This window comes from Onychomys torridus, chromosome 7 (genome assembly GCF_903995425.1).
Source record: "Onychomys torridus chromosome 7, mOncTor1.1, whole genome shotgun sequence".
NCBI lineage: Eukaryota > Metazoa > Chordata > Mammalia > Rodentia > Cricetidae > Onychomys > Onychomys torridus.
In genome coordinates, this window is record NC_050449.1 from 9,073,973 (window position 1) to 9,099,076 (window position 25,104).

A 25,104-nucleotide genomic window follows, 5' to 3' on the forward strand; every position below is an offset into this window, starting at 1 on the left:
AAAACAGAATACAAACATATGATTTATCTAAAATAAAAACTTTATTTTTTCATATCAAATAAAATCAGCCAAGTATGACAGAATTCTCAAGTTATAGATATTTCTAAATATTCAGTAAGAAAAACTAAATTTCAAATTTCATGTTTCCCAAATAGTAGTGGGAGTTCATATTACATGTAATAATTAAAAACATTTATGAAAAATTAGATAAATAATTCTATAGTTATGCAACTCAAAATTAAAAAAAAAAAAATCCTTTTCTTCTTTGTATAAATAAACCTAATGTTTACCAAACTTTTAACACCCAGTTTCCTCCAAATGAACAGATCAAAATAACTCTCATAAATCAGCTTTTTAGTTTGTATTTAATAATTACTTCCTTCATATAATTTATTTCCAGAATTATCTTTTCCATCCATAAAAAAATGTAAGAAAACAGAAATATGATTCTGTTATTTTTATAATTCATAGATTATTTCCACCATTATTGAACTTCATTTTTTAATTATTATATAACATCCTGAAATCTAGTCATTCAATTCTCAGTCTATACAAATAAAAAAACTAGATAACCACTTAAATTGGTTAGCACAAGACAAAATTGCTATTGCAGCCCTCAATTCAACAAAAGAATTCAGGAAAGTGCTCACTGTATCTAGCTTTTAAAGCTAGAAAATGTAGGGAATGCCACTCTTAGGTCACCAATTTACAGAAGCAAATATATGAGTATGTGTCATTTATATCTATACACAAGTAGTTGTTTTTACAAATAAGGAGATAGACACACAATCCTCAAACCACTTCAGTTACATTTTATATGTATTTCAAAGGACTATGTTAGACAATGTAGAACATGAAGAAATTAAGCCACATTTCAAAGTCACACAAATACAATTATCATAATAAAAGATAAAACTCAAATGCTGCTACTGACTTGAGTTTGTCATCTTCTGTTTATTTCTGATGGTGGCTCTAAGTTTCCGTATTACCAATCTGTCAGGTAGAATCATATCACCTTGTTGTTCTAGATAGTCTAATAAATTCTCAGTCCACTGTAGAGCAGCTGTATGATTTATATGTTTCTCTGGAATCAGTTCAATTCCATCCTCATCATTTTCACTGGAATCATCTATCTGACCTTGGGCTCTTCTGATGATTTCACTGTCAGTTAATACTTCGTAACCTGGCTCAGTACTGTCAATCTCAAGCCACTTTTCCATATTTTCCGGAGTCACATTCTCCAGTCCTTTGGTATGCTGTAAAATGGTGGCCACAGCAGCCCCAGAAATATCTTCTTCATCAAAGTCCAAACCTTCTTTTTCCTCTATTGCAGGAAGAATCTGTTTCCAAGCTCTGCTAATGGTAACTGGCTTTACTAAGTTCCATGCCATTGCTATCTCATAAAGTGCATCCAACAGAGTCAGCTTCTTCCAGAATGACTTCAGGTCATTGCCTTCTTCCAAATTGTTCTGGAGAAGACCTGCGCGATAGTTTCTTTTCATGGTTGCTATGACGCCCTGATCCAAGGGCTGAATCAATGAAGCAACATTAGGTGGTAAGTATTTTGCAAATATCTGGCCATCATCTGACCTCAGGACATTTTCATTTGGATGTGTTGGGGAATTATCCAACAGGAGCACGGCTTTTTCCTGTAAGCCTTTAGATCTTAAGTACTCTCGAACCTGAGGTACAAAAATTTTATCGAACCATTGCCGGAAAATGGAGAGATCCATCCATGCACCTTTCTGGCTGAAATAAGACACAGGCAGGTTTAAGGTGTCAGTGGACTTGAAGGAGCGAGGTTTCTTTGCTTTGCCCACAACACAAAGTTTAAGTTTGTGTAAGCCTGTTGCGTTGGTACAGCACATAACAGTGACTCTTTCTTCAAATGAGTTGTGCCCAGGGACAGTGCATTTACCTTTAATTACTGCAGTCCTGGAAGGCAGGCACTTCCAAAAGAGTCCAGTCTCATCTGCATTGTAGATTTGCTCTGGCTGCAAATTCTCCCGTTCGATAAAATCTCTAAAGTTGTTACAAAAATCCTCCACAGCAGTCTCATCTCCATTTAGTCTTTCATTTCTAATGTTAATCTCTCTAATGCTGTGCCGCTGCTTAAAGCGGGTTAACCACCCAGCGGAAGGGTTAAAATCACCATCCATTCCCAAAGCGTAGAAAAAGAACTCTGCCCGTTTGGCACAAATTGGTCCAGATACCGGATTCCCTTTCGCTCGCTGCTGATTGAACCATTCTAACATTGCTCTGTCTAGTTCCTCATACATAGATGGCTTCATAGATTTTCTCTTAGCCAGAAGACTTGTGGAGTCAGAGCTGCTTGCATAAGTTATAATCTTTTCCTTATTTTTTCTTATATCCCTAACTGTTGTTTCGCCAATACCATATATCACCGCCAACTGCTTGGAAGAGCCTCCATCTTCGAGTTTCTTTATTATATCGAGTTTATCTTTAATAGTCAACACCACCCGCTTCCGCTTCCCTGACATGGTGAGAGTCTGGCACTCACTCACACCGTGGCAGCCCTTACTGAGACTTAACAGTCTGGAGCACCCGACCTGCTTCAGCCTCTGCAGCAACCTGATGCTGGGCTAGCAAGGGCACGCAGGTGACCGGGAACTGGCGGGGCAGGCCTGCAGCAGAAGTGAGGCGGAGGAGGCCTCTCTTCCTTCCCCTCGGATAACCGGGACTGCGGACTGGTGGCCGCAGGTCTCGCTGCAGCCCGGGCCCCGGGTGCAGGCCCTTCGCGAGCCCTGCCACACCCCAAAGTTAGCGCAGAGCGGAAGGGGCTCCCCTGCCTCAGGCAGCCGGCCCAGCGGCCGCCCCGCCCGCACCCGGGCCGTCGGCCCCAGCCCGCCCGCTCGTTCGCCCGCCCCGGCGCCCCACGCCGCACTCCCACCTCAGAGGCTCCCAGCGGCGGCGACGCAGCCGCTCCTCCCTTAGCGCGGGCTCCCGGAAGCCGCGCCCCAGCTCGCGCGCTTCGGGCCCGCCCCTGTCTCGGAGGCGGGACTTCCGGCTCTTCCAGGAAGTGGGCGGGACTGTCGGGAAGCTGGGCGGAGACGGAGGCGGGAGCAGAGGCGGCAGCGGAGGCGGAGGCGCTTTGAAAGGTGAGAACCGGAGGGTGGCTCTGCGGGTGGGTTCCTGGCGGGAATTCTCTCCGGGGTCTGGTTCCAGTCAGAATTAATGGAGTGAGGGGAAAGCTCGCCTCCTGCAGAGCCCAGGCGGAGTCCTGTGGCGCGGAGGGGACCGGCCGGTTCCCTCAGTGTTGCGACCCGCCATCTCTTAGCTGGCTGCGCGTCACAGACGCGGGAAGTCTTCTCAGACACTGAGAGCTCAGACGTTCAAGGGTGTCTCCCCTGGATCCTGCCTGTGGAGCACACCCCTCCATGGTGTCTCCTCAGACCCTAACCTCTGAGAGCTCACCCCTTCATAGGTCTCTCCTCAGACCCTCTGTGAGAGCTCACCCCTCCGAGGATGTTTCCTCAGACCCTTATCTGGTTATACACAGCTCCTTTGGGGCGTTTCTCAGCACATCCCTATCTGGGTAGACAACCCCTGTTCACGGTTCTTGTTTCTCTAGACCCTTCTTTGTGGATGCACAGCCCTTCTGCAGTCTTCTATTAACAACCATCCCTCCATTTTGGAGCCTGAGCACCCGCTTCCTGCATCTGGGGAATGAGTCCGGCCAGAAAGCCAGGTTGGTAATCATGAATGTGACCCTGGTGTTCACGCCCCAAAGGATCTTTTCTTCTCTCAGACATTCATCCCTGCTGGATTTAGGGAGCCACAGCCCCTATCACAGATGCTAATGAGTGAACTAGTTATCCTGGATGCCAGGCTGGCAGGACCCACGGGAGACTGTGAAGTATTGAACTGTGATGTCAAATGGGAGGCATTGGCTTGCCTCTTGGTATCTCTATTTCATCATTTCCTTTTTCTGTCATGTTATGCTGCCCTCTTTTCCAGCTGATAGGGCTATGATAGATTGACTCAGACCAGTGTGACAAAAACTTAAGCAGAATCATGCATGCAGCTCGCAAATCCTTTATTGTACTGGTTTGGTTTCGATGTCCCTAGTAATTTCCTAAGATTGTGAGCTCCTTGGGAGCAGAGACTGCATTTATTTCTCCTAGTAGCACCAGAACACGTGCTGGCATTTTGATAAATGTTCAATAACTATTTCTTTGATTTGTAATATTTTCTCTCCAAACCACCATATAAAAGAAAACATAAAAAAGGGTTGATGTTCAACAAATTTCACGAATTAAATCCCTTCTGGTAGAATTTCCAAAAGAAGCATAGCGTTTGCATTTCAAATCAGAGATAAGTATCATCTGCCTACATTGTAGAGCAAGCATGTGACTTCAGTGTTAAATATTTTCTTGAGTGCAAATTAATCTCAGATTCTAAAAGAAAATGTTTGTTCTGATGAGAGATTAAGGTGGCACAGTACAGTACCTTCCTTTACCTGTAAAGTTACTTTGAGAGAAAGAACAAAGCTGAATTTAAGTCACATCCTTTGGCAGACATCAAAGTTAATATGTGTATCTTACGTGATAACCATGAAACACATGATAGTACTGACCTTCATTCACTTATTTGTTATTTTCTGGTGGAGTCTGGTTTTTTTCTTGGCCTGAAGATAAAATAACTTGATAAAATTCTCATCTGAATTTTTTTTAATTCAGCATAAACAAAATTTAAACCCATTTGCATAGATTCTTTTGCAGGTGAATTCTAAACATGGAGATGTCCTATCCATGAACTTGGCTTCATTTTCTCATTTTTCTCTCCTAGATCACTCACCTTTTTCCTCTGACATTCTTTTCTCCCCAGATAATTTCGTAAAGCTATTCCTAATTCAAAAAGAAGAGCTAACCACATTCAAAAATCTCCCTTTTGATAACAGGTTTATTTTACCTTATTGATAGAAATGACAATAAATAAGACAAACCCTGGCAAATGTGCAGTTTGCCAAATGAAACTTAAAATAAAATATACCTTCTGAAAAGCTCAAAGTCTTCATTTTTCCATAGAAATTTTTGCTTTGGACCTTACCAAGGATTCCCTTAAATGTTGTGGTTGATGTCATCAATAAAATGGTAGAGGGAAGTCTGCAGCTTTCCATCTCTTGCATTTTTTTTCTCTTGCCCAATGGATAATTTTCAAAAACTTCTGAATTACTCCATGTGCACTTAAATTCAGTCACATATTTTTAGAAAAGCATGTTTGTTAACTCATTGTTTTGATGGTTGTTTTCTGAAACTAAAATTTAGCATGAATAAGAAATAATATTACTTTAAAGTGTTAATTTTTTACTGTGTGGACACACATGATATTACCAGCAGTAATTGTGTAAAACTGGACGGGGATCAGGAGGCCTGGCTTCTAACTCTGCTCTGTTACTAGCAAGCTCTGTGATCTTTGGTAAGTCATTTAAACTCTATGTACATGGCTTTAATATTTGTATATGAAGATAAATAGTACCTTCTTTGGAAGATCATTTTCAGGATTTAAAAATAAAGATGAAAGTATACTGTTCAATTTTAAATACAGGTGATTTCTTTTATACCTTCAGTATGTACAGTCATATGTCTTCTTAGTAGTGTGATAGTCTTAATCATTTCTACTATTGTCCTAGAAATTACCCATTGTAAGATAAATGTCCATGTTGTAGTTTCATAAAAGCAATCTGGTGTATGTGAATCTGCTTTGTGTACTCAAATAAAATCATCTTTCACTTTAACATTTCTTACTGTCCATATTTACTTTCATGTATCTGTTGAAACCATGTTTGTCTTTTTATTGAAGTATCTTTTATTATTTATCCCAATTCAAACAAGTTTCCTAGGAAGCTTTATGATTGTGTAATGCACATATGTAAAATTGGCTTACAAAAATTTATATGTGCTTACAAATTCTTTACTATATGACTTCAAAACATAAGCTGCCTAGTTATTCTAATATTTAACAAAAAGCCTTTAAAATTATTGGAGAAATTTGGTGGACATAGTGTAAAGCAGTGGAGCATGCAAAAGGTATGCTTTGAATAATTAGGGATTTTTTTTAAGGTAATTCAATATATATCTTTATTTTTATTTTTGTTGGCTTCAATATAACACTTATGTAGATTATAACCAACTGTAATTCAAATAGACCAATTTGTTACTATTATTGCTACATAAATTATATCCTGTAGCAGATACTATCAATAAGTTATACTTCAGCCTATGCTATACAGGTTTTTTTGGTATATAATCTTATAATTTCTGTTGTTCTGATTTTATATGAGAAGTTACCCATTATAGGGAGGCATACTGCCTTATAACCATACCAGAATTAGTACAACTAATATATTCTTTTCTCTTCCAAGTAATTGGAATGCTATAAACTTGGTCCACTAATGCCAACACTGCTTAAAATTATTTTGGCTTTGTAATTTTAATACTACCTTTATAGTTTGTTACACATTTTTTAATATTTTTCAATGATAGTTAATCTTTATTTTATAAAGATTTCTTTCTCTAAGTTTCTAACAATCCCATAGAAGTGAGACAAATGAAGTATATGTTTGAAGCTAATATTTGGAATATAAAATGTAAGCAGTGTGATTATTTTCATAATTTTGGATTTTTTTAAGGTTCTATTTTTGTTTTATCCCTTGGTACTATTATATGTAGAAAGACCAGAAATATGGTATGCTATTATAGAATATTGTTATAATAATTTTCATAAGTTCTTAAACATGTACTATGAGGTCATATTACCTTATGATTCTACTTCTATTCCTTGGCAACCACAGAAGTAACTTATGTCTTACTAAATTTCTATTTATTGTGCCTGTCAGTATCTAATACATGCTTGTGATAAATTTAGTGAAATATACTTTATAAATTAATCACAAACTGACAGCTTTGCTTTTTCTTCCTTGTACTATACTCTGATTTGCCATGAAACTTTCCTTACCTTTTTTATTTGACTACATTATTGGACTTATTTTGTGTTTTTTAAATATAGTATAACTCCATTTCCACTTCAAAAAGGAATATAGAAGCTACAGTCTTAGCAGATAGGTTCTCTCTCTGCATTGTATTGTCATCTCTTTTTTCTATTTATTATTACATTGTAACTTTGTTTGTGTAACTTGATTGAGCCTTTAAATTTCATGTTATTTCTGCTCCAAATCAAATCCTTCTTTGCCTGAGGATGAATCATCTTTGTAATTCAATGTGTGTGTGTGTGTGTGTGTGTGTGTGTGTGTGTGTGTGTGTGTGTGTGTGTGTTTTGAACACATATATGCAATGTTTGTGAGTTTGCTCCCCAATACAAGTATATGTGGACACCAGGGATAGATGTAGAGATATCTTACTTGAGTATTTCTCATCATCATCATCATCAATCAATATCGTTATTATTATTTGAAACAAGATTTCTCACAAAACCTAGAACTTGTCATTTCAGTTGGACTAATAGGCCAAGGAGCCACCCCTGAGATTCATCTGCCTCTGTTCCACATCCAGTGCTAGGTTTGGTGTGCACTGTACCAACCAGTTTTTAATGTGGGTGATGAGGATCCCAACCCAGGTCCTCATGCTTCATTCCAAGCAGTTTACCCACTAAGCCACCTCCCATCCCTCTCTCTGTAATTCTATTGTTGTTTTCTCTTCTTGTTTCCTTTTTTTCCTGCCAGAAGCTATTTATCCCTTTTTAGTAACACTTATTTACTAAATATAACATGTTCTTTACCAGTGCCAGAGTTTTGCCCATACTATATTTACTTATCTGAAATTACTTTTTCATTATTTCTTTTCAAATCTAACCAGTCCTTGAAAATTGTGCCTAATCAACTCTGTTCATGATGGTCTTTGGTGAACTAATTGCCTTACTGATCTTTCTACATCTTGACATTTCTATCACATTTATTTGTATTACTCATCAATACTGACCACCTTGAATTTTTCTTAATTATGTTTGCATGTTTGAATTTTATGAAGTTTTGTAAAGGACACAGGACCATGATTTTTCTGTGTATTCTTTTCAGCACAACATATAGCATAATTAAGAATATGTGTCCAAAAAAGTAATAGTTTTTCAATGGATTATTTGTACATTGACTATTCTGCTATTTTTTTTTTTTTTACTTAAGTATCTCGTGATTTGGCTTTGTGAACAATTTAATGCAGCCAAATTAATGTGTGCTATGTATTCATTGTTATGTTCCTAATAACTTTATTTTGTAGAAGCTTAAGTGACAATGGTACACGAAACAAGGAAAAATTCTAAAACCCAAGTACCTGAGCAAAAATCTCGAGTTGATTGGCGTCGGACTAAAAGAAGTATCTCACAGTTATTTGATAGTGATGAAGAGTTTGATAGTGATGAAGAACTTGAACTCGATAGTGATGAAGAGCTTGATAGTGGTGAAAGTATTGATAGTGATGAAGAGCTTGATAATAGCAAACAGCCTGGTATTAATGAAATACCAGAAAAAGAAACAGAACTTAAATTAACCAAAGTCGAAAGTGAGGGAAGCAACAGTAAACTTCTTATGAACCCTGGCAATAGTTCAACAGATGAAGAAAAAATGAACAAAACCAAACATAATGACTTACCAGATGATGAAAATCACCCAGGTCAAGAGGAAGAGGATGTCAGCAAGCACACCAAACAAATCACAGAGGAAGATATGGAAGATGAAGACATCAAGCCAGGAAAAAGAAAAAGGCTGTCTTCTGTAATGGATGACAGTGATGATGACAGTGATATCCTAGTTAGAAAAGTAGGTGGTAAACGTCCACGCAGGGTGGTTGAAGAGGAGTGTTCTTCATTGGAAATGGAACAAGAAACCCCTGAAAAATCATTAACTGCTCGAAAGCGAGAACACCACCAGAAGCTAAAGGAACTCTCAGAAAAATCACGCCAGAGACAGAGACGCAATAGTGGTAGAAATTTTGAGGTGTGTTTTATTTTGTTGGTTTATTGTTGCTAAATTTTTACTTGAAAGTAGTTTTTATAAATATTAAAGTACTGAATATATTCTATTTCCAATAAGTTAGAATATTTCAATAAGCATTCATAACTGTTGTATTATTATATTTAATAATTTATTGTGAGCCTCTCTCTCTTTTTTAAAAACACTAAAAGACTATTTGTTGTTCTGTATTGTCTTTCCCATTCTTAATTGCTCATATTCTTAATGCTTATTTTAAACATTTTACATTATATAACCAAAGTGTATACTTCTTTAATTTTAAAAGTTCAATATTTACCTTTAAAATATGTGCTTAATTATGTGGATCCATTTTTTGCCTTCGGACTTAACTTTATAGCCATACTGGCTTTTCTTAAGACCTAATATTTACTCAAGCATTTATTTTCATTTAATTAGGACTCTGAAAAGGAATCTTGTTCAAGTACTGATGAAGATGAGGATGAGGATGATTACAAATCTGATGACAATGGAGATGATTATATGATTGATGATTTTGTAGTGCAAGATGAGGAAGGTGATGAAGACAATAAAAATCAACAAGGAGAAAATTTGACTACATCACAACTGAAATTAGTAAAACAGAATTCTATTTGTAAGTTAAATGTAAAGACAGTGGTTTGTGTCTTGTTCAAATCATTATATAAAGTATCAAAGCCTATCAATATCATCTTCTAAATTATTGGTTAAGAACTGTGGTTTTGTGTTCAGGTATTTTAAATTTGACACTAAATTTATTCCAGTGGTTTCAGGAATTCATTTCCTTTAAAATACTATGGACCCAAGCAAACAAGCATTTATTTTCATCAGGCTAACTTTGTTAGTATTTACCACTGTAAGTATAATTGAAAACACGTTTATTAATTAAAATATCATTAGAAAATTTATTGTATTGATAAAAATATTTTATAGAAAATAACTGTTTTCCAAAAAAGAAGACTGGCATTGTCCTGTGTTCTTTGAATCACTTTGAAGATATATTTTTAAATTTATTTGAATGTATGTGTACCTGTGTGAGTTTTGTGCAAGCAGGTGCTCGCAGAAGCAAGAGGGCATTGGATTCCCTGGAACTGGAGTTAAAGGCAGTTATAAACCCAGTGTGGGTACTGGGAACCAGACCCAGTCCTCTGGAAGAGCAGTAAGCACTGTTAACCACTTAGCCACCTTCTGCCCCATTAGATGTCTTCAATGTGATCTTACTAGAAGACAGCTGGATTCTAATATCTGAGTTGTTTTTAGTCTGCTGTAATATATTGTTTTGTTGAAGTGCATGAAACAGTTTGCCTCACACTGGTATGTAGTTGGAAAAGGAAAGAACATTTTCGTACAATTTCCAAAATAATTGAGATATTCTCATCAGATAATGTTAATACACAAAAATCTGACAGGTGATACTTTGCTGGAGGTTAGTTTTAATGTGGAAACTGAAACCATATAAATGAACTTAATAATATTCATATTACAAACCATTGGCAATTTTGCATTTTGTTGGCTACTTTACCCATGATTTTATAGTAGGATATTGGTCATTTGGAAAATAGTAGTTTGCTGTGTCATATATATACTCCATTTCTTCATATATATCACCATGGTTTTTTAACTGATATCTGTTGATATCATGCTTTCATCAGACTATTCCTATAATATTGAAAAGCTGTCATATGCACAGTTACTGCATACAAGTTTTTCAGAATTGTGATTTTTTTACTTATATATTCTACTTTACTTATTGGCAGCAAACACAGTAAATTATACTTAAAGTGACAGGCTCACATTGTTCTTTCTGGAGAAAACATTTGGCAGATATTAAAAATATCCAGTTTGACATTTTTCTTTCAAGTGAAAATGGTTGTTTCATGACAGATGAAGCTTTGCCCAGTTAGAACAGTTGCATGAGTGATTTTTCCTCAGAACCACCATTCTATTTTGGCATGAAGTTCAAGTTCATTTTATAGACTACTAAAAGACTTGTTTGTTAAATTAAAGATTAATGGCAGTAATTATTTTTACTATTTCATCAAGGGTATTCCTAAGTAAAAGGATGGTTTTTATCATCATTCCTCACTGTGGTGATGGCCACAGTTGTCTGGTGCTAGTGCTGTGCTTTTTGCAAAGGGGCATCCATTTTACCAATTATACTTTTGCACCATCAATGAAAATGTCAGAAAAATATAGTGTTTTAGTATCAATAATCGCATGGAGCTTGCTGGTATTGTTAATAGACTTTAGACATATACTTGCTCTAAAACCACTGGTTTTTACCAAGCTTTTTGAATTTTCACACAAACAATGAAGCCTACCAAAAATAGGAAATTTTCTTTTTGTGTATGTGTATGTAAGTAATATAATTTCAAATAAGAGAATTTGAAAAGTTGGAGTATATTTAAATATGCATACTACTACTTGGATCCCTATAATTTTACATAAATTCAAGGACTGTCTTTATGATGTTTTACAGTTCATAGAAACAGTTTCATATATTAAAGAATATATTGTTCTAAATATTATTTTAGGAAAATCATATTTACTAAAATTAAGTATAGCAGTTTGACTTATATTCCACAATTTGTAATGAAACAACAGGTTGAAGAATGATTCATATTTCAAGAAACTTGGCAAGTTAAGGAAGAAAATGAGGCATTTCCAAGTTAATCTCTAACTTTCTTATATCAGCAGGTACTAGTTCACTTGCCACTTGGGCATTTCCATCAAAAGACTACTTAATTAAGAGACATACCATGATAATGGACTCTTTATCTAGACTGTGTTATATATGTGCAAAACCAATATGTGTTAACTACTTCTAATTCCTTCTCTACTTACTCCTTTCTGCTTACATTATTTTAATGGCAGTTTGAGAATTAGAGAATGGTTGGATGGAAATTAGAGTTGCCATTTACTCCCTCACTCATACAGTTTCTCTATTACTGACCTCTTACACTAGTTTGATACCTTTGTTACAATTGATGAGCCTCTCTTAGTACATTATCTCTAATTCATAGTTCACATTAGCGCTGTCTCTTTGTCTCATACCTTCCATGCATTTGAAAACTGTCTAAGGACATATCCATCAGAATAGTTTCAGTGTCCTCAAATGTTTTTTCATCCGTTACATTCTTTTGAATGTTCTCCACAGACTTGTGTATTTGAATACTTACTCACTGGTAGTAGCACTGTTTTGGGGGAGCTGTGAAAACTTTTGATGGTGGGACATGTGGGAAAGAAGTGAGTTTCCAGGGATCAGACCTTAGGAATTTACAGTGCAAACCCTGCTTCTGGCTGAAGGTCACACACTTGCTTGCTTTCATTTTCCCTTCACTGCTTCACTGTGACATAAGCAGCCTCATGTCTCTGCTGATGTGACTGTAAGCTGCTCTTGCCATGGTCTGTACCCTGAAAAAATTAGCTGAAATAAATCTTTCCTTCCTTAGGTTACTTCTTGTCAGCCATTTAATTATAGCAATGTGAAAAGTAATAAATGTACATTTCCACCTTCTCATCCTAGAACCTTAAGAAAATTTATCTCCATAGTTTTTAACATTTCCAGAATGTCACATAATTAAGAACACTACAGCATGTAACTTTTTCTATTGGTTTCTTCACTCAGCTGTGCATCTTGAGTTTTTCCCCATGGCTAAACAGGATGCCATAGCTTACTTATTTTCATTACTGAGTAAAAATGCATTGTATGGATTTGCTACAGTTTATGCACTCACCTGTTGCAAAACATCTTGGTTGCTTCCATGTTTTGGCAATTTTTATGAATAAAACTAATATAAACATTTGTATTCAGGATTTTTTTTGTGGACATAAGACTGTATCTAACTTGAATAATTTCCAGGGAGCACTGGGTTTATTTTTAATATTAAATATCTCTACCTCAAGGTTTATATTTCACTTTCTGTGTAATCTAATTTGTTCTGTAGTTGTAGTAGTCTTACTCAACATGTTGTGTTTTTTAATTGGTCACAGTATTCTTGTTCTTCCTTTCTTGAGTTGATATGAGCCACTATTCTAAATCTTTATTCCTGTGTCCTGTGGAAGTACAGAGTAGTAAACATGGACTCTGGATAACTTCTGCTCACTAACATATTCTTCAGCTCTTGTGTTAACCCAGTGTTGCTTTGTGCTTTGCTGCCACTGGCCACTATCACTTCTTGGATGTGCCTCTTTCATAGCTACTGTACTACCACTCTCTCATTTCCTAATGTTAACACTAATCTTCTCCCATTTGCCATTCAACTTTTTTATATCCCAGGATTTCATCATCAGCTGCCTTAATTTTGCTTGTACTTGGGGCAGTTTCCTATTACTTTAGCAATAAAGTATATAGACAAAAAGTTCCAAAATATTAAACTTGAGGCAAGATTTCTCCTGAGTATGAGGTCCAAATTTGTATCAACTTGATGGGCACGTTTATCTGAGTATCTTTTAGACATCAGTAGCTCAATGAGTACAAAACTGAGTAAGAGATATAGTCAAGGAGTTGAGGAAGTAGATAACTATTGTTAGGACAATTAGATAATCTCATACATTTATCATAACTGAACATGAAAAGGAATTTTTTAGTGTATAAAAACAAGTAAAGCCCAATGAAATAAGTATCTGACTTCTGGAAGAAAAGGTTAGATGGTTGGCTACTTTCTGTCTTTGTTGTTTTGTTTTTCATTTCTTTTTATTTCATTTAAGATAAGAATTTACACTGTCACCTAGGCTGGTCTGGAACTCAAGGTGTAATCCTAACTGATTTCAAACCAATGCTAATTATCCTGCTTTCAATCTCAAAAGTTTCAAGGATTGCAGTCTTAGGCTTCCACTCCCAGCGCTTAAGTCTTTGTGGAATTTTATAGGAGCACATTGTTAGTTGGGTAAGTGACTAAAGTAAGCATAGTGTCAGAATATTTCTAGACTGAGATAAATGCTAATTATGACTAGAGTTTGGTAAATATCAGAGCTAATAAAAACAAAAATTTAAAGTTTATATGTATGATTAATTAATAGTTTTAATTTATCGATTTTATGTCCAGTGAAGTTTACAAAATTTAAGCAATTTTATTTAATTTATTTATTTTTAAATTTTTTTTAAGATTTATTTATTTATTATGTATACAGTGTTCTGTCTACATGTATGCTTGCAGGCCAGAAGAGGGCACCAGATCTCATTACAGATGGCTGTGAGCCACCATGTGGTTTCTGGGAATTGAACTCAGGACCTCTGGAAGAGCATTCAGTGTTCTTAAACCTCTGAGCCATCTCTCGAGCCCCCCCCCCTTTTTTAAAGCAATTTTTGACTAGCCAAAGAATTAAGTTCTAAAGGTTGTTATAAATTAATTTTTATAAATTCAAAACATCTTTTTCTCATTAAGGTAGTAGCCTATTTGATGAACAGTGAATACCACTCTGTAGTTTGTGTTAAATTATTACTGAATTGGCATTCCCAGATTTATTCTGCCAGCTTCTACAAGAATTCATACTAAGTGCAACTCAGGGGACGCTTCTGCCTACTCTACATTCAGTGTACAGTTGAAAATCAAAATTGGCCACCAATGATGGCTTGTGCCTATAATCCCAGCACTAGGAGGCAGAGGCAGATAGATCTGTGAGTTCAAGGTAAACCTGGGCTACACAGGAAGTTCCAGTCCAGCTAAGCCTACACAATTAGATCCTGTCTCAAAAAGTGGATATGGGTGTCAATTCATTAAAGCCTAGGGAACAGCAAGAAGATGTTTGTCATTTCCTCGCCTCCTGCCATTTGGCCAAAAGGTACATTTATATAATTTCTAGTTTTCTCCTTCATTAATAAACATGACAGTTAAGTCTTCCTCCATTTTCATCAGCTCTGTAAATATCTACTTATGTTCTGAGACTCAGTTCTTCTGACCAAGGTGAAAGGTGGTTGGAAGGATAGGTATTTGTCCAGCACATTGGACTTGCATAGTTCACATGCCAGAAATACTGTACACAGGTAGAAGAAACCGGAAAAGCACTGTTAGGTGGATAGTAAGTATTTCATTATCCTCTTAGCACTCTATCCTATCATGGTCAAACAAAACTGAGTAGTAGAGCTGAAAAGAATACATTTCAGCCAACCACTGTGTCTTTAGAATACTGGAAATTAGACTAAGAAAATAACCAGCTTAGTTGCCACCTGGCAATTCAGATAATTCTATAAGTACAACAAAAGGGAATGTAAAAGCAATATTTGATTGGATTCAATGTGCATATTTTTTTAAAATGAGTTTTTTTAAATTACTAATAGGATCATTTGTTTTTTACATGACCATATTTTCAAGTGAGAACTACCATTTATAATGAAACGCTAAAGGTGTTCTTTATGAAACGAAGAGGGCAGAAATGTCTTCTATTTCAGATGCTCTTGAGCAGTGCATTAAGATGTAAAAACAAAACAAATAGAAGTATAGATGGTCTCCAATCAACAGCAGTGTGTTTGTGTATATGTGATGGGGCTGGAAGCAGGGCTGTAGTTTCTATCCCCAGCCCAGATGAGGTGTAGTTAAGGAATTTTCACATTATTCCACTTCCTGTTACTGTTTTTCCCTTGGATGCAGTAGACACTTGCTATATTCTTTGCTCTGCCAAAACAAGTCAGAGACTATAGAGAAGATAGGTAAGGCTTCCGGAGGCTGATAGCCAACCCTCAACCTTCACTTTGGACCCATCTGATTCATTTATGTTGGTTTAAGAAAAGAACAAAAACAATTTAAACTGCACTAGCTCAATTATCCATGTTGGGGAAAAAACATTTTCTGCTTAGGAGGAGATTATTATGAGGTAGATAAAAGAGCATCGGTACTGAAAAAGACATTTACACCTAGGATGATGACATGTTTATATGTGTGCATATAAGCACACTTGCTATATTTCTAACTTAAACACTTATACAGAAGTTAGGAGAAATAATATGAATATTTTAAGCATGAGAGTGTATATTGAATTTCTTTCAATAATTTTCTACCCATATTCTGTTTTCCCTGATGTGTCCAGGGATAGAGAGGAACTCTTACAAAAGAAAATTTTCCTATTCTGCCTCTACCTCTTATGTTATGTGTATCCTTTCATTCCACAAAACAACATGTCAGCAAGCCATTCACTTCTTTCTGGAGCAGTATTTATAAACTTTCTCTTGGTTCAAGACCATGTTGGGAAGAGATAGCAGAAAAAAATACCATCAGAACCCCTTAACAGTACCCATCTTCAGCTCTGTGGTGTCCTGGGAGACTCATCTCCCACAGATATCCAAGAGAAGCTATTTTGAAATTGGTAAAGGATTTTAGAACAGTAGCCAAAATAATAGTAGATATACAAAATTCAATTACTTTCTTCTATACAAGAAATAAATACTTAAAAATATAATTAAGGAAAATTCCTTGCACACTGACAACAAAATGAAGTTCCTAAGCTCGATCATAAAATCATAGCTGGCTTTGTAGATAGAAAAACACACTTATGATGAAATAAGAAAGGAAACATGAGTAACTGGAGAGACAACCATGATCTGAAAGTACTACACACACTGCAAGAAGTTTTTCTTCTGAACTTCACATAGAAGAACAAATGCACAAGAATAAAGTTAATTTTGAAAAAGTAGTAATTGAAAGGATTTTCAATATACTTACAAGATATAAAAAGTTCTCATTCAGTTGAGAATAAGTACAACAGGGCAGAGCCAACATGGGAAAAACATCCAGATCAGTAGGAAGGATGTTGAAACAAAATCTTAGCATATGTGAAGCTAAGGGATGCAGAAAAATAACAATACTTAGAGATCAAATGGAACACAGAATTGATTGCTACCTTAGGAAAATAAAACCATGCATAATAACAAATAGGACTTCTTTATCCTTTTCTGGATTGAGATGATCATGAAGTACATGCATAGCATGCAGGGGACCCTAAGTGCAAACCTCAATATTGCTAAACAGGAGATGATCATGGGGGCAATGTTTAAGAAATTCCATAAGACTCTGCCACAGCTAGTCATCCAATAGAGGAATTAGAACTAGTCTTGAAGGAAGCCTAGCTCCAAACCTAGTTCCAAGCCTCTTTTCTGTTTTCTTGTGATTTTAGGCATCTTTGTCACTGAGAATTGTCATTTTTCCTACTAGGTGAGAAATTTGAATTTTATATTTTCCAACTCTCAATCCAGTTCTGTGAAAGCTAATACCAAATTGGTAGACCTATGCAGAAAACATGAACACAAAGTCTGGAGGAGACTACCTGGTACTCAGCTTCTAACACTTAGCTAGGTGATAAGAAACCTTCTCATCATCTCTTTAGTTTCCTCAACTAAACATACACCAAGGGCAACATCTTCTGGATTAGCCCTTTAGAAATAGGCAGTGCACATAAGTGTTTCAGGTGATGCCTGATATTTACTTCCTCAGTTGTGTTATTTTTCAGTTGTAGATACTAGGAACAGTATCCCAGCACTGCCTACCATTTACTCAAATATGATGAAACCAGAAGCTTCTTTGTAAGGAGATTCTGAGGAGCATATCTAGGAAGATGATACAGTAGTTAGGAAGTAAAACACCCAAGCAATGTTGATCTCTGTCCTTTCCTCCTGCTCCTGAAGGAGAACTTCCAGGGCCTTAGAAATAGAGCTGCAGCTCTTAAAATTCCATGGCAGATGAGTGACACTGGGCATTAGCACATTCAAGACTAACAAGTTCAATGAGATTTAAAAAAAAAAAAAAATCTCTGTTGTGTTTGCTTTATGTTTAAACTTAGTCCTAAAGTGGCTGAGTTTAACCTTTTTTCCCAACATGCCTATAAATAATCCCCAGAAGAGCTTTCCTTTAATATTGTTTGAAAAATATTAGATGGAGTTTGGATGAATTTTTATTTCAATTATATACCAACTTTAATTTATAGCAGTGTGTAAAGTCAGAGGTGAGTTCTTTGAATTGTTACTGTTTTTTACTTTCCCATTAGATGCTACTGGTGTGAGTGTGTGTGTGTGTGTGTGTGTGTGTGTGTGTGTGTGTGTGTGTATACAGTCTTGTATCCTCTAATGACTCAATTGGCACTTTTGGACTTTTCAGTGATGATAGGCTCTCTAAGGTCTAAGACTCAATACAAATTACTTCTGTTGATATTTAAACTTTAGCCACTCAGTGGAAAAAATAGAGACTGAAATTTCCCTGAAGGCCTAAAAACCTTACAAAGCCCTTTTAGCAAATAGCATAATATGTTCAATCCACTTAATCAGGTGAAAATAAAACCCCAGCCAATTCATGATTTCTAAGAATATGTCCTACTTTTTACTCCACCCCTAACTAATCATCTTCCACATTTCCAGTCATAGTTCATAGACACCTCCAGCAGGGCAAGTGTTCTTTGATGACCATTTGAATCATGGGAGGGAGGATTTACTAGAGAACATTTTCATATGCCATAGTAAAGTCTAGCCCCAGAGTAACAAGAGCAGCACCACTGCCTGGCCTGTCACTATGATCAACTCATGTCTGAGGCTGACTTAGAGAGACTATAAAGGCATTATGTGTGTAGTGTGGAAAAGAGAAGGCACAGCTCTTTAAAGTGGTGTGGAAAAATCCTACATCTGTGACAGGATAAGAGATGATGGAATTGTTATGCCCACTAAGGTTTCTGTGAGTAGTAGTTTCCTGGGCTGTGTCATGTGTAGCATGTTATAGACTAAAGCATATTAAACAGTGTATTTGGGAGGCTTTCTTACCTTTTTTTATTCACTCTAGTTGATCATTTCAAGCAGACATGGATTATTTTGATTTTTCACAGTATACTTCTCAGTATTCTCTGAAGAATTTTCCCTTCATAAGTCTGGGACCACTTTAGATAACATCTAGAGACTTTGAGTTAGAAACCACCAAATTTGTAAAATAGACATTTTTTATTGCCCAAGTCACAAAAGCATATATAGGATGAGCATATTTTGTGTGACTTGCAATAACCAGTTTCCTAGCGTTGGAAGGGGACCTGTTGTAGTCAGAGTAGTTTTGTCTGTTATATCCTAATAATTATTTTAAATTAATTTCAGATTCTTTTAGTGACCACTATACTCACTTTGAAACAGTTGTGAATGCTCTTCTGATCAATGCTTTCGATGAATCTTTTCTGGAAACCTTGTATGGTAAGTTAATAATACCATTGGAACATTTTTACATTTTCCTAAACAGCTTTTGAAATTAGATGAAACAATGCCAAGACAAACCATTCGTAAACCTTGCCAGTTGCTCCTTCTGGAATAAACTACACTATAAGTGCATTCACATAAAAGTCTTGTTAATATTATTTGAGATATACAGATGGTAAGTATGTGACAAGTACTTGCTCTCAAAGATTCTACAGTGAATTTGAGAATATAGAACACACACCTCTAAAACAGAAGGGTGCCTCAACATTCTTATGCTTTCTCAGTTCTTCTTAAGAATTTTGAGTTTCACCAAAAGGCATATGCTCTTTTCTGCATTTGTGCCTTGGTCCATGCTGTTCTCTGTAAGAATGTAATTGTTTTTTATTATAGCTATTCTAGCAAAATGTAAAAATATGTCTGTTGTAAAACTCTGAATACTCTTCATTGTCTCACTTATGCCACTCAGATTCTGAGTATGGCTGTAGCTGTATGTGGGAATTCTTGTATTGTATTGAAAATGTATCTCTGTTTTCTTGCCTTACCAGAGGATGAGAAATTAAACCTTTAAAATATACATGTCCCCAACACAGAATCTGACATTTCATGCACTATATATATGTTGTGTTGAACTCCTGAGTGCCTAAATAAGATTTTATTCATAAGTTATAGAACAAATATTGCTGGAATGCCATCTATGGTCCAGGCATTGTTTGAAGATTGGTGATAAGGTAATTTCAAACCACAAAAGGTAAGGAATACATTAGATTTGTATCTTTTGTGATTTGAAATTAATCAACAGACAATAATTAATTAAACAAGTAGATAGCATAATATATGAACTAAAATTAGTATGTACTTCTTGTGAAAATAAAAGAGTATATAGTTGGGCAATAAGAAGAGAAGCTAATGTCAATTAGATGAGAGAGAGAAGAGAGAGTGAGTAAGTTTAGGTAAGGTTTCTATTGCTGAGATAAATTGCCATGACCAGAAGCAATTTGGAAAGGAAAAGTTTTATTTCAGCTTATAACTCTCAGGTCACACTCCATCACTAAGGGAAGTTAGGAAAGGAACCTGGAGACAGGAACTGAAGCAAAACCATGGAAAAGTGCTGAGAATTGGCTTACTACCCCTGACTTGCTCAATCTGCTTTCGTATACACCCTGGGACTACCACCTGTCCAGAGGTTGCACCACCCACAATGGGCTCGGTCTTCCCACATCAATCACTAATTAAGAGATTGTACTACAGACTTGCCTAGGCAAGTCTTATAGAGGAATCTTCTCAATTGAGAGTCCCTCTTCACAGATGTGTCAAGTTGACATCTAGCCAGGACAGATTGATAGATGAACTATAATATTATATATACATATATATGAAGATTGAACAGATTGGTCAAATAATGTAATGAAGTATCATTTAAACAAAAACATGAATAAGATGAATATATTAGTTTGCTTTATATTTCTGTGATAAAAAATACTGACCAAAAGCAATTTAGGAAATAAAGATTTATTTGGCTTATGTATACTAGGTCAGAGTTTATTGAGGGAAGCCAAAAAAGGAACTTGGAGGCAGGAAGTAAAAAAAAAAGACAGAGGAATGCTGTTTACTGGATTCCTTTCCATGGCTTGTTTAACCTGATTTCTTATATGACACAAGACTATCTGCCCAGGGGCAGTACTATCTACAGTGATCTAGGCTTTCTCACTTTCATTATTAATCAAGAAAATGCCCTACAAATTTGCCTATGGTTAGTCTCATTGAAATATTTTTTCAATTGAATTTCCTTCTCCCTACATATGTATAGATTTGTGTCAAGTTGATAAACACCAACCAGGACAATTGATCCCTTACTAGTTTGACACACCAGTACATTACTATTATACCATAACCTTTCATTTCTTGTTTATTTACCCTATCTCATATTGATATCAATGTCCAGTATAGAATACATTTCAAATTTTAAAAGCTCCAGTCTTTACAAATTCAAACACTATTGTTTTTTTTGTTTTTTGTTATTTTGTTATTTATTTATTTATTTATTTATTTATTTATTTATTTATTTTTTTTGAGACAAGGTTTCTCTGTGTAGCCTTGGCTGTCCTGGAACTCACTTTGTAGACTAGGCTGACCTTGAACTCAAAGATCCACCTGCCTCTGAGTTTTGGGATTAAAGGTGTACACCACTACTGCCCAACAAGTTCAGTCTTTTTAAAATATCAAAAGTCTCTGTCAAAGTTCAAAGCCTCCCTACAGTTTCAAAGTCTCTCAGCCATGGGCTCCTGTAATCAAAATCAAAATATGAGTTAAATATTTCCTTTCTCCAAGAGAAGAATCAGGGCATATTCACAGCCAAAGCAAAGCCAAAGTTCATCAGTGTGAAGCTGAGTGTCAGACTTCTGGGACTCATTCACAATCTTCTGGGCTACAGAGCACTTGAGCAGCCATCCACACACAGTTCGCACAGCTTGTCTCCTAGGCTCAGGCCAGCTCTACTCTACACTTGATGCTCTCCTTGCTGGTCATCTGTGGTCTTTTCATCTCCAATATGCTGGGAACTCTGCAGTGACAGGGCTGTACCTTTGCCAATAGCCTCCCCTGGGCTCTCTTCAGGGACTCTTTGCTCTGTCACATGGTGTCAAGCTTCAACTACCCTCCATGACCCCTTCATGCCTTCAAACTAGTACCGCATGTGTGAGTCTTGCACATTACCCAGTTTGACTACCAGCACAAAGTATACTCCTACCCAGCTTTGGGCCACATCTTCTGTGTGCTGACACTGAGGAAGCACTTTCCAGAAGATTACACCTCAGTGATGCTGGTCTCTTCATTACAGCTGATTCTTCAGTCTCAGGTGACCAGCACCACAGATTCTTAATTCAAAGTATCATTCAAACCACTTCAGTAGAGTCCGTCCTTTGACTGAAACTTCACAAACCAGGCCTCCATTTTTATCTTTCAGGATCCCACAGAACAGCACATTAAGCTCTGAACACTCATTGGCTTATTCAGCCCAAAGTTCCAAACATCTCCATAATCCTTCCAAAACATGGTTAGCTCTGTCACAGAAATATTCTACTTCTGGTTCCAATTTCTGTATATAGTCTGCTTTATATTACTATGATAAAATACTAACCAAGGCAACTTGGGGGAAAGGGTTGATTTGGCTTGTATATAATGGGTCATAGTCCACTGAGAGAAGCCACGGCAGGAACCTGGAGGTGGGAATTGACACTGAGGCATAGGGGAGTGCTGCTTACTGGCTTGCTAGCCTGCTTTTTTTTTTTTTTTTTTTTTTTTTTTTATAACTTACCTTTTTTTTTTTTTTTTTTTTTTTTTTTTTTTTTTTTTTTTTTTTTGGTTTTTTGAGACAGGGTTTATCTGTGTAGCTTTGCGCCTTTCCTGGAACTCACTTGGTAGTTTAGAGTTTTGTGTCAAGTTGGCCAAAACCAACCAGATCAGTGTATATACATGTTTTATGCTTAGGATCACAGTAAGAGTTAAGAGCATTCAAGAACAACTAGAAAGACCAATGTCATTACAGTGTAATGGGTCAGGGATGAGGGGAGAAAGATTTCAGAGGGGCTAATAGTGGAAAGAAGGGCTTTTAATTCATGATATAGCATTTAAATTTGCAGTGACTTCATGCAATTTGACAAATTTATTAGCTATATTTATTTAGAAATAAATTTCTGAAGAAAGTGGAAAAATGAAGCTTAGCATCACAGGCCATGACAAAATACATATAAACTGAGAACAAAATATTAGTCAAATTAGGAAAGCAAAACTGACAGTAGTGTGCTCTGAGGGAATGAGGGGCATGACAAAGCAGAAAAGGCTTTTCCAGTGTGTTGCCAGGTGTTACCCCTGGATCATAGATGGAGCCAGCTTCAGGGGTCCTTCAAAGCATGATCAGTTTTAAAGGAAAGTGAAAGGTTCTGTGCAAGCCTCATGTTTACAGGATGTTATCAGAAGCTCTGCCCTATTCTATGCCCCTGTTCTTCCATGAAATGAACCATTTACTTATTAACTATTTCCTAATTTCAAATATTTTCAACTAGCCAATCATCTTTCTAAAACTCTAACACATACATAGTGTTCAACTGATTGAGTATTTCAAGTGTTCTGCTGGTTTTGTCATCTCCTCACAGCTGGCACCAGGAAGAAGTCATATGCAAAAGATATGTTGACATCTCTTCATTATTTGGATAATCGCTTTATTCAACCCCGTCTAGAGAGTTTAGTCTCTAGAAGTCGATGGAAAGAGCAATATAAGGTATATAGTTTGCCTTTTAATCTCGGGTAAGAGCATGGGGACAGTGGCCCTCTCAAGATTTTAATAGCCACCCAGATGGAATCATTTGCTGAAGTGTTGGCCTCCTGCCTTATTAAATAACAACTGGTCTCTTCTCAAGTCTTTTATTGTTTTAAATATCCACACAATGTCTTCAATAATTAAATGATTTAAAATAATTTCAGAGCATCTCTAGAGCTTAGCCTATTTTAAAATGAGGAGATTGTCTTATAAGATGGTTCTTCTTAGAAGTAAGTCACACAAAGAAGTTTGAAAAAACAGTGTTTAGCTTAAACTGGCTTCTGTATTGGAGCACTTTTCTGAGCATTAAATTCATGAATTTATACCTCAAGTCTACCAGGAGGGCATTTAGACAGCAGTATTTCTCAAATTAGTAGATCCCATGAGGCTGCTTCTCTTGAGATACTGATTATTCCTTCTACTGTTTATTTAAATATTTTCTGTGTATGTATGTATGTTTGAAGTGTGGGGAGTATCTAATGTGTGTGAATGAGGACACATCCATGCCACAGTCCACTGTGGGAAGAGGACAACTTTCAGCCTCTGCTTTGCCCTTCCACTGTGGGTTCCTGCAATCAAACTTGGATCATCAGGCTTCTGTGACAACAAATAGTTTTACACAGGAGCCATCACTTCAGGCCCCTCTTGGGTTATTTGATTTCCATCAAATAGTATGGAAAATACTGACTTACATCATGTTTGACATACTCTTTAACTTAAGATTTTATAATTCTAGCAATTTGGGGAGTTGATTTTTTAACATAAGAATTACTGGATTTTTTGTTATTCTCCAGATTTGTATTTTAGTATCTCTAATAGCAGAGGATGTACTATATGATATTTAAAGGTACCCCTACTGCTGACATTCTATTTTCTAATAATTAATAAGAGAAAAGAATGGTAGATAATAGACATTCAAAATCCCTAAAATCTCTCTAGTCCTTAAATCAATTTCTGTGCTCATTTACTTCAGAAAACTTCATTTCATCAAGAACTCTTCAGTCTGAATTAAGCCTGATGATAGAAGATGGTTCAGTTGGAGGGACAGTCAGGAACTTACAAATTGTAAGATTTCCAGTTCAAGGATGGCTTGAATTTAGAACCGCCATACACATGTTTCTAAAGTGGCCTTGAACTCAGATCTGGCTAGCTCTGCCTCCCAAGTGCTGGATTAAAGGTGTGCACCACCACCGCCCAACTTCTGCTATGGCTTGCTCTGACCCATTTTCTAACCACCATTTTTGGCTTTGTTCTAGTGGCTGTCTGTTCTCTGACCCCAGATAAATTTATTAGGGTGCACAATATTGTTGGGCACACAATACCACCACACGTATCTTATCTGTAGATTTTAACAACTCTGGAACCCCAGTTTATTCCTCAGATGCAAAAAAATACTCATCTACTTTTAAGGGAAATAGGTATTTATTTATTTTAGGTAAAATGCATGAAATAATTATTATAATATTATTTCCATTAATACAAAGAAAAATGTTACGGTTTTAAAGACCATTTAGCCTTTGACAAATAACTTACATGTGAAATATATTACAAAGAGGAAAGTGTAACCAGAGGAAGTAGTATTCCACAGCTAGTACTTTCTCAGGCCAGTACTTAATAGTCTTTGAAGACTTAGACCTCTAAAGTTACGTTATG

The 25,104-nt window shown here is 36.3% G+C and overlaps 2 protein-coding genes across 3 annotated transcripts in view; one reads left to right on the forward strand and one right to left on the reverse strand.

Moving 5' to 3' along the window:
- Window positions 1-223: 223 nt before the first annotated feature.
- Jrkl (JRK like) lies at window positions 224-2,852 on the reverse strand. Its single transcript, XM_036192972.1, has one exon. The coding sequence runs from the start codon at window positions 2,499-2,501 to the stop codon at window positions 927-929; it is 1,575 nt and encodes a 524-aa protein (XP_036048865.1). The 5' UTR covers window positions 2,502-2,852; the 3' UTR covers window positions 224-926.
- A 197-nt stretch (window positions 2,853-3,049) lies between these two features.
- Ccdc82 (coiled-coil domain containing 82) overlaps window positions 3,050-25,104 on the forward strand; it is a 36,935-nt gene continuing 14,880 nt past the window's right edge. For both annotated transcript variants that reach the window (XM_036191933.1, XM_036191934.1), the window contains exons 1-6: window positions 3,050-3,119; window positions 3,593-3,709; window positions 8,253-8,968; window positions 9,401-9,596; window positions 19,041-19,133; window positions 23,288-23,412. In XM_036191933.1, the coding sequence (XP_036047826.1) occupies window positions 8,267-8,968; window positions 9,401-9,596; window positions 19,041-19,133; window positions 23,288-23,412 (1,116 nt within the window). In that variant the 5' untranslated portion in view covers window positions 3,050-3,119; window positions 3,593-3,709; window positions 8,253-8,266. The remainder of the gene's footprint in view (window positions 3,120-3,592; window positions 3,710-8,252; window positions 8,969-9,400; window positions 9,597-19,040; window positions 19,134-23,287; window positions 23,413-25,104) is intronic.

Excerpts from the sequence above, each read along its gene's own strand:
- Jrkl (XM_036192972.1), bottom strand. The coding sequence starts at position 2,501 with ATGTCAGGGAAGCGGAAGCGGGTGGTGTTGACTATTAAAGATAAACTC.